This window comes from Eurypyga helias, unplaced genomic scaffold, assembly GCF_000690775.1.
Source record: "Eurypyga helias isolate BGI_N326 unplaced genomic scaffold, ASM69077v1 scaffold11364, whole genome shotgun sequence".
Lineage (NCBI taxonomy): Eukaryota > Metazoa > Chordata > Aves > Eurypygiformes > Eurypygidae > Eurypyga > Eurypyga helias.
The window spans coordinates 1-10,004 of NW_010244416.1; the positions used below are offsets into that span (position 1 = coordinate 1).

Sequence of the window (10,004 nt, forward strand, 5' to 3'; positions counted from 1 at the left end):
GGTCCCGCACCGCCGTGTTCCCAGCGCGCCCAGCAGCCAGCAGGTGAGCCGGCCCTCGCATCTCCCGCGCCGACGTGAGAATTCCTCATTCCTCACTCTGCCTTTGCACGCTCTGTCGTGTCACGATCCTTTCGGCTCTACCGCCTTGTTTCCTGATCTGCACGTAAGTGACGACGGGCAGGTTAGCTGCAGGAATCGTCTCGGGAAGAAGAGACACTGCAAGCAAACTCTTCTTTTTTTTTTTTCTTTTTGCAAAATACTAAAATTAATTGTTCTGAAAAAAATCCTGCTTGCACACCGTAGTTGTGCCCGAGACAGAATACTAATTTAAACATCTAGCTCAGCTTCAGCACGCTTCCACTCTCTAAAGCCTACAGCATTCTGTAAAAATTCAAAAAACCATTCTGTAAAAATTCTGTGGGGATATCGCACAAAATTGCTAATCTGGAAACATATGGTGGAAGCAGTGATCAAATCCCACCAAAATGAATTTGGTACTACATGGCATTTTCTCTAAAACACTCAGTTTGAAAACCATGTGTATTAATATTGTAAATACTTCCTAAAAAAAGGTATTTAGCACTAGATTTATTAAACCGAGATGTTAAGAGTTAGTCTATGTATAAATGGCGAGAGATTTCAGTGGAAGCAACTAACTATCCATTTATTAATTTCTAATGCCTTCATAAAAAGCATGCCAGTGTATTAACCAGGACTTCAGAAAATGGGATTCTCATTCTGGAATATACTTTTTTGTAGGCTCTATTATTAAACAAATTCATAACAAGCAGCCACCCAAAAAAAAAAAAAAAAATTCATGTCCTTAGGAAGATTTTTTTAATATTAAAGCATTTTAAAGTTTATTCAGTATGTGATTTCTTAAAATCAGATTATATCCCCATAATTGCTCTCAGGCCAAGCTAAGCATTACTTTACAACGTGAACTTGTATGAGGCTCAAGCGACAAGCTAAGTGGGATATAACTTCTGATGTTTTACAGATGCGCTCTGAAAAGTTTATGCACTTCAAAGATGACTGTTATCAACATAAAACTGTCAAAGGCATATCTTCTAAATAGTGGCTGAGGGATAAATAAAAACGTTTCCTGCTGCTTTTTTCTATGTGAAAAGGAGGAATTCAGCCAATGCATTCAACCGTTTAAAAACATCTGAAATGCAGAACATTTTACACGTATCGGTTCAAGCAAAATATGTCTCTCCAATGGTTAATGTGAAGGTGAGCTAGAATTTTTTTCAGGGATTATGGGCCCAGCAAACAGATGAAAAGCAAGCCTGACAGATAGTTTAAACATTATAGCACCTTACGCTTTGACTAATTTTACATTAGTTTATCCCTAGCAACCGCAAAACTGAAAAGTTACTCCTGGGTTTTACAGCATGGCAGCAATTCAGATTAATTTCTGAAGACAAAGGACACATGTCTGATCAGCCCATACAGTCCTTCTTTCAAAGAGCTCTTTAACAGTCATTGAGGCTATTTATCAAGAACTTCAATCAAGGACTAAAATGTTACAAATCATAGAAGTTTTACTGAAACATGAAGAATATTTGCTTCCATGTGAACATATGGCTTATCGTTCCTCTAAAATCTTACTGCAATATTTGGTATTTCTTGTCTTTCAGGTTTCTCCAGTACCTCCCACAGAAAAGAGTCTTCCATTTTTCTGAAGGGATATTGTCAAAAGTTAGTTGTAAGAGAAAACTTTCTGCAAGATAAATGACTAAAGCTAACGGAGAAGACCCAAAATCTGGAAGTAGGATGGAACGCATTCAACAAGGAGTCCGGAAACGTACACTTTTGGCAAAAAAAAAAGTGCAGAGCATAACAAAGGATGATGTTAAAAGTTATTTATTGAGGAATGCCTTTGTGCTTTTCACCGTTGTTGCTGTGATTCTCGGTGAGTAATTTGTTCAATAAGAATATTCTGCTCCCCAGTGCATTTGACAATGACCATTTGCCTGGGCGATCTGCATTACAAATGAGATCCCAAATTCTTCTGCACTGATAAGAATGTTCAGGTTTGGAGAGTTTTGGCTTTGACAGCTGCATGTTGAAGTTTAGGGAATAGTCATTTTAATTATTCTAGTCTTCCTAAGGAGAATTCTGGTGAAAAAAAATTTAGTTGTTTTACAGATTCTTCTCTTAAAGAATCAGAATAACTGAATTGGACGTTTTCAGTGAAATCTTTTTCTGCCAAAGCCAGCTGCAGCAAAGTGCTCAGGATGTAGCTTTTATTTACCTAATCTATCAAAAGAAAACTCCTTGCAGTGACAAACAGAAGTCCTTAATGAATGAAGTGAAGCAACATTCCTAAGCACAAGTATATGTTAGAGCCTCAATCTTTTCAGTTTTCCCTTGATAAACACAAAACTATCAAATCTAAGCACAAGCTTATGCTCTCTCAGTCACCTGTTATCTTACACATGCATGTTTCAGATGCAACTGGGACAACAATGGCAATGTTACTTGTTCAAAGGACTGCAAGATAGCACCTGATTAAATGCCTTGCTAGCCTGTATGGAGGGGAATCCAGAACATCAAACAGCATTTAGATTTGGAATGTAGCAAAATGAAAATTTAAAACATTACTGGACATTTTGAATTTACATTAGAAAGAGAGTCTTCTGAGAAAAACATACCATTTTTAAACAAGTTCTCCTTTATATAATTATGTGATCGCTTTTGGTAGTTTTCCTTTAAGTATGCATATTCTAAATGACATCATATGTTTCATGAATACCATTCTTTATAGTGTGAGCAAGAATATTATGGCTTTAGTGTTCCATTTTCATTCTTATTTTCCAATTAGTTTAAAATATAAATCTAGGAATCTGCTCGTGAATACCCAAACGTGCTAAAGATAAGGGTATATATCCTACACCTATATAGGTCCTTATGTCCTTGATAATGCCATTCCATATAAATCTGCTTGCTATGTTTCTACAGCTATTTAGAAATTAAAATTTTAGGGCTTTACCATTATTGTTGCTTGATAACAGATCTATTGAGTTATTTTACATTAATTTCAGATCTGATGGTCTTTTTGTGGGAGACAATTACATTAATTTGCATATTGGTAAAATAAAGTACTTTGTTGCTATAACAGGAATCTCAGTCTCTCATATTTATCAACACTGGTTGATGACAAGTTCATTTAATTCCTAAATAAGAATTTGTCCAAATCAAAACGACCATTAATATCGGGGGTAAAAAAATTAAGACATTTTATCTACAATGGTCAGGAAAGGCAGAACAAATTAAGCAGGTTTTGAAATACCATCCAACTTCAAAGGAATGCAATGCTTAGATTGTCCCTTGTCTGTACTGCACAGGACCAATGTACTCTTGCAATTTTTTCACTCTTATCTAGCTCCAGTGTGACTCCCATAAATTTGGCAATGCGGGAACAGAAATGTGGGGTGGACAAGTGTTTTTACTGTTATTGCATGTTCCAATTAGCTTTAGACTAGTGACAAATGTCTGCCCACGTCTCCACTACCACCTACAGCAATGGCAGAGTGCCAGTAAGGCTGGAACACAAGTTGGAGAACTAATGAAAATGTGCAGCCTCGTATGAGATGGCTGCTTGAATTCTGCTCATTAACCTATAGAAATACATGGTATAATACGTGGAAAAACATCTTCTCCTTACTTATTCCAGAATTTTCTCACATTTATTATTTGTGGTGTAATTTTACAGTATATATGATTAGAACAGTTAAGTACACACTTGGTAGTTCATAAAAGATATGATTTTTTTGAGAGTTTTTTGCTGTTTTGCAAATATTCAGAGTAGGGAATAGTTGGCTAAAGAGTTTGGAAAACACTCAGTGGTTGAACCCCATCCGTCTAGTTTGGCAAGGACTAAATTGTTACCATGACTCAGTTGGTTGGTGATCTGTGGAAAATCAGATGGTGGGCTTGATCCCTTCCCTAGCAGACAGTAATCAACATTGTGAAATCAACCCACCAATCAGCATCACCGGCTGTCTCATCAAAGATGCTTGGATGTGAGTGTAGGTGGAAATCAAACTATACTCAGTCCAGAGTTGAATCATGTACAGTAAGTGATGCTCTCTCTAATCTAAATAGAGAGATGACATCAGTTTTTAAGGGCTGTCAGTCCAGCAATTGTCATAAAGACTAAACTCAGGAAAAGCAAAATTTTAGATTTAACAGGAGCAACATTTCTTCAGAAGCATTTCTTTCAGAACTCTTCTGTCAAGGGACTGACACAAAAAAGCCCATTTAATAGTGCATTTCTGATTTCTTTGCTGAGCAGGACTGATGCTGGTAGAGGTTAAGTGGATAGGATCATACATCTTAGCCCACTTTCAGGACAGTAGTTTATTACAGACACTTGAGTTTGTGTCTGTGTAAGCACACACTTTGTTAAGAAGTGGGTAGCTGCAACATGGATTTGTGTTGCACACTGATATTTTGCAGATAGAGATTTTCTGGCATTCACATCATGAGAAATATGGCCATTTACCCTAGCTTCTGCTATTACTCTCATGCTGAATTGAATTCTAAACTGAATTCACTAGCTGCTACAATACAAAACCAATTAATCTTTAAAAACCTAATTAAGAAGATGCAAGAAAGTATAATTCATGTTGAGAATTACTTCGTACTATTCTCCATTTCCAAAAACCTCAAGAAAGATCTTTCTGACTTCACATTCTGCATAGGTAGGGTCTCTCTAGCAGATCATCGTTACCATCATTGTTGCTATTTTTAGTGAAATTAGAACTGCTTTCAAGCCCTTTGAGGAACTTTGAGAAAAGCATGGTCAATAGGTGAGCTTTGATGCAGTTTTCCAGACTCTACTCGTACACCTAGAAACATAAAATGAGTTTTTTCTGAAGTGGATCTTGCCAAGAGCCAGTAGATGAGAACAATTATGTGAGGCAAATTTTGGAAGCTGACCACTGGTAAATTCAGTGTCATGATGACCAGGAGCAATTTAAGGTAGGCTAGGGGTCACGGTGGCTCATGGAAAATCTGCAGGAAGTCTTACAAACTTTGAAGTGCTAGCCAAATTACTGGCAAAATCTCAGGCAGTGCCCTCTCTCCCACGCTACTTAGCTCCATCATCCTGTCCCCAAAATGCCTTCCTTTCAGATACCCTTCCTTCAGCAAACTGTCTTGATTCTCTGCTACTTACCTCCCATTTTCCAAAAATGCCACAGGAGTCCAGACTTTATTCTGGCACAATTCCTAAATGCCAAAGAATCTCCTGTTGATTCTGAACTTGCACTGAAAGATCGAGACACACAAAGCTGCTGAGCAGAAATCCTGAGAAGCTGTTCACAGAGAAATACTGTTTTAATTGATGGGCTCAGTGAAGTAGAGGGAGGTTGTAGACTAAGTACTATAAAAAAGCAGTTTCTGCACAGTTATGAAGCCACTATAGCTCCAAATCATTAGCTAAAATTCTCTTTACACTGCCGAAGTTATATGCTACATTTGTCCACTGGCACATTTAAGGGGTGCGGCGACGGCCTCAGTTTGTTTCCTGGCTAGCTGTCCACCGCAGAGAGCGCAGGATTGGCTGCATCATTGAACCCAGCCTTCTGTAATCACGGGTGGTCTCACAAGAGATGTGAAGATAGACGTACAACATCCATTCCACAGCAGTACACACCATATATAAGATCCCAAAACTTCAAAAACCTTTTAAAAGTACAGGAAGACTAAGGCATTTCTAATGTCCCTGGGAAACAAAGCAGAGTTAAATAAAGCCTGCAGATGATCCTTCATAACACAGAAGGCAAAAAAACCCCACAAAACCCCTAAAATACTTGTACAGTGAAAAGATCTGCAGATTAGTAGATTCTCCTATCTCAAGACATCCCTGGTCTGATCAGTAGCTTAAAATGAGTCCTAAGAAGTACAAGTCTGTAATTCACAGGTATACAGACAGGTATACACACAGGCGTACACACAGGTGCCTGCAAAAGTCTCTTGTGTGTGGAAGTGACATCTTTTCTGCTACTGGCAGATCCTCTGTATCCACTGAAGATATACCCAGAGAAGGGTATTTGACCCCATTACACACTGAGGATGATGATGTCAGTGCCTAAGGCATCCTTGCTAAAATTTGCATGAGAATAAAGCAAATATTCAACACTATAGGAGAAACATCTGTGGGAGGTGAGTGGTAGGTGAGAGAATATGTTGAAATACGAAGAGAAGTGTGATACCAGGCAAAAGATTAAGATACATACAAGGCGATCAAGACAGTGTGGGGAAATCTAAGGAGTAATTAATTTTATTTATGCTAAACTCAGGCTGCCTCTGTCCCAGTGCTCTCCTAAAGAACCTGCCTAGCACCATTGCCTTCTCACTGTGTGACAAAACATTCCTAAGTAATATGCTAAAAAAATTGCTAAGCAAATCCTTAATTATTTTTTAAATTAAGAAATAATTATAATTTAGGGGAAAAAAAACCCCAACCAACCAACCAAACCATAAATAGACACCATAAGATCCATAAGAACCAGAGTAACGCTTAAAAATTCAAAGAACTTTTTCAAAATGGAGAAAAAGTATAGAAGTACAAAGAAGTTTAACTCTGGTATTAATTACCCAGTAATAAAAGTCAGACTGCAAAATACGAATAGTGTGCTAGTTTAGCAGTTACTTGCAAAATAAAATTATGTTAATGTCTTATCAGAATCTTGATTTCTTACCATACACTTTGGTGTTACTGAAATGAACCAGCACCGGTTGTTGGAGTGCCATATGTGGCAGAGAGTAACACCAGTTGTGAATCGCAATTGTGCACTCAGGAGGCAGCAGCTGTGCAAACACGCACAGTAAAAAGAGAAAATGTGCTAAATATAGATTTACTGCCTTCTTCTTTGCTCTAAACTGTCAAATCGGTGGACTCGCAAAGTGGTGCTCAAAAGTAGTATGTCTGAGTGATCATAAAACAATCCAGAGAAACATATATTCACCACACTCCTCACACAGCTTGTGAAAAGGCAGGTGGGATTCTCAAAACTCTCTCTATAAATTAAATTTAAATTTATTTATGTAATACACTTCCTACAAAGCAGATCTCAAGGCTATCCTGGGTGGAATGCAGGACGGTAACCACATGAGACACTTAGGATGTTTACAGAGTTTCTAAGAGATTTTACAAGAAAGTTCCCTGAATGGCAGTTGAATATGGTAATCATGTTATCAAAAAGAGATAGGCTACAGCAGAAACAGTGGTCATCTCAAAGACTGTAAAAAAAAAAAAAGTGTTTGTATAAACATCAAAGGTAATTAAAAAGACACTTCAGCGTCAAATGAACTAGGATTAGGACTTGCCAATCCTTTCCACTTTTCAGTAGGCATACACTGTAGTCACCATGGTGACTAGAAAGCAGTACAAAATCATAAGCAAGGTGCCGATGTTCTGTATGCTGAGTAAATGTTTAATGTTGCGAGTTCCTTACTAGCACCCTGGCTATTGTAAAGCTAGAATGAGTTGTCAGCTGTACTGGAATGCTTTTGAGTTGGCCACAATGTAGCTGAAGATGGTGTTTTCAGTTGTCTATGGATTCTTGAAACATTCATTGACACAGTTTAAAATTACCACATAATTTCTTGAAATAATCTGGTATCTAAAAATTTCCAGGGATTTTATGACACCAAAGAAAAAATATTTTTATAAACGACTTATCTTTTTAAGTGAATTGAGATAAAGTTCATTTGAAAAACTATACAAAGAAATCTGATATTAAAGACAGGTAAATACAGAAATTAGATCTTCTGGATGTTCATAAGGCTGCTAAAAAAATAAGATATAAACACAGGTATTGTCGTAATTTGTACTGTAGCATTGACTTCTAGATCAGTAGCTGAGAAATACTGACTTTTTATTTTTCATGCCATGTTAAAAAAATCAGATGTTCTGGAAGAACCAACTGCATAAAATATTCCACACAGTCAGATTACTTGTGTATATCCTGTGTCCATCCTTCTGATTCCTGTCATTTAGTATGCACTGTCTTCAGATTTTGTATTTCATCCAGTTTCAGATTACAACTCGGCTTCTTTGGGATTTAGGATATTTTGTCATGTATTTTTTTCTCAGCATATTACAGCTCAATTAAACCTGGAGTTTTGGAGCAATAAGTCAATGCAAGTGATAAATAAAAAAATGTTATGGAGCTAAGAGATTTCTTCCTCCCATACTGATTTCTCCAACTGTCTTAGAATATGCTATGGTGTCTACAATGTATACCAGAAACAACTAGGCTCCTGATCAAGGATTTTTAAATTAGTCATTGATACAACGAAAACAGTGTGTGGAATATGGGAAAAAACTATGGAAAATAGGGAAAGTACAAATGGAAATTACTCCAGAGAGATGTTACTAAGAGCTAGATAAACCCATTTATTATAGCAACCCATCAGACTTGAAGTTGTACTGACATTCTTTGTACATTTAATCAACAAGATGAAACCACAGGGTGTGTACCTTTTGAAATCAATAGGGAAGAGATTTATTTTGATGATAGATTTTATAGCATTTTTTAACAAGAGGAAATAGGTCCAATGAACTCTACAACTGTGAAAAGGAAAACAGTTGAAAGCAAGAAAAGAGGAAAACAAAACCAAAAGAATTAACAGAAGAATCAAGAGTATAACAAAATGTTACTGTTGTTCATATTTTGTGGTTGTCCTCCCACGTCTCTTCTTTTACCAGCTGTTCCATTCATAGAATCACAGAATGGTTTGGGTTGAAGCGACCCTAAAGATCATCTAGTTCCAACCCCCCTGCCATGGGCAGGGACACTTTCCACTAGACCAGGTTGCTCAAAGCCTCATCCCGCCTGGCCTTGAACACTTCCAGGGATGGGGAATCCACAGCTTCTCTGGGCAACCTGTCACAGTACCTCACCACCCTCTCCGGGAAGAACTTCTTCCTGATATCCAATCTAAATCTCCCTGCTTTCAGTTTAAACCCGTTACCCCTTGTCCTGTCACTACAGGCCCTTGTAAAAAGTCCCCCCCAGCTTCCTTGTAGCCCCTTCAGGCACTGGAAGGTGCTATAAGGTCTCCCCGGAGCCTTCTCTTCTCCAGGCTGAACACCCCCAACTCTCTCAGCCTGCCCCCATAGCAGAGGTGCTCCAGCCCTCGGAGCATCTTCTGATCTGATCACCATCTCTGATCATCATCTATTCACCTTTTGAATCTTGTTCAATTCTGTACCTTGACGAAACTAATTTTCTTTCTTGAAATTTGACACGTCTATGTATTCTCTACAGGCAGGGACAGAAGACCATAAATGGAAATCATGTTGGCACTTACAAAGCGTGTGCTTGGTTTTCACCACTTACTGTAACTTGGCATAACCAAAAATTTATTTATAAAAAAAGGTCTACAGAAGATGGGGATTGTTTGACATTATTTCCATAACATAAACTGTTCCCTCAAACTTTTTCTAGTAAATGATCTGGTTTTACTATTCATGAGGTCTAAATTAAAAAAAATAATAAAATTGCCTTCGTATGAATATAGAAGGACCATTAATCAAGGAATTCTTGGGAGCACTCACCAAAGGCAGTTGACAAATAAGGCTACTGCATATATTTTGACAACTTTTAAAAATAAGTTTGACTTGGGAACACATACATTAAACAAATATGGATATACAATCTAGTTCTTCAAAGCCTAAAACATAAGCAAGGGAAGCTGCATACAAAATCCAAATCTCAGAGCTGGGTGTCTTTTTAGTGCTTGAGCAAGAGCTGGAAGACTCATAAGGGTAATCCACAAGGGCACAAGCTAAATGCAAACTGCCTAAAACTTGTCAGGAGAAAAAACCAAACCAAACCAAACAAAAACCAAACCAACAGGTTTGTATTCTTACTCCCACTCTTCTCTGAGTGAGTCAGGACCATGCCAGATATTTTCACGCAGTCAAGTTCCAGAAGCCCAAGAGCCCACACCTTGCGAATGGTGTCAGCAGCATTTGAGCA

The 10,004-nt window shown here is 37.8% G+C and overlaps 1 protein-coding gene across 4 annotated transcripts in view; it reads left to right on the plus strand.

The window, feature by feature from the left end:
• Positions 1–1,737: 1,737 nt before the first annotated feature.
• Positions 1,738–10,004, plus strand: part of SLC1A3 (solute carrier family 1 (glial high affinity glutamate transporter), member 3) — a 60,393-nt gene continuing 52,126 nt past the window's right edge. For all 4 annotated transcript variants that reach the window (XM_010149751.1, XM_010149754.1, XM_010149753.1 and 1 more), the window contains exon 1: positions 1,738–1,918. In XM_010149751.1, the coding sequence (XP_010148053.1) occupies positions 1,738–1,918 (181 nt within the window). The remainder of the gene's footprint in view (positions 1,919–10,004) is intronic.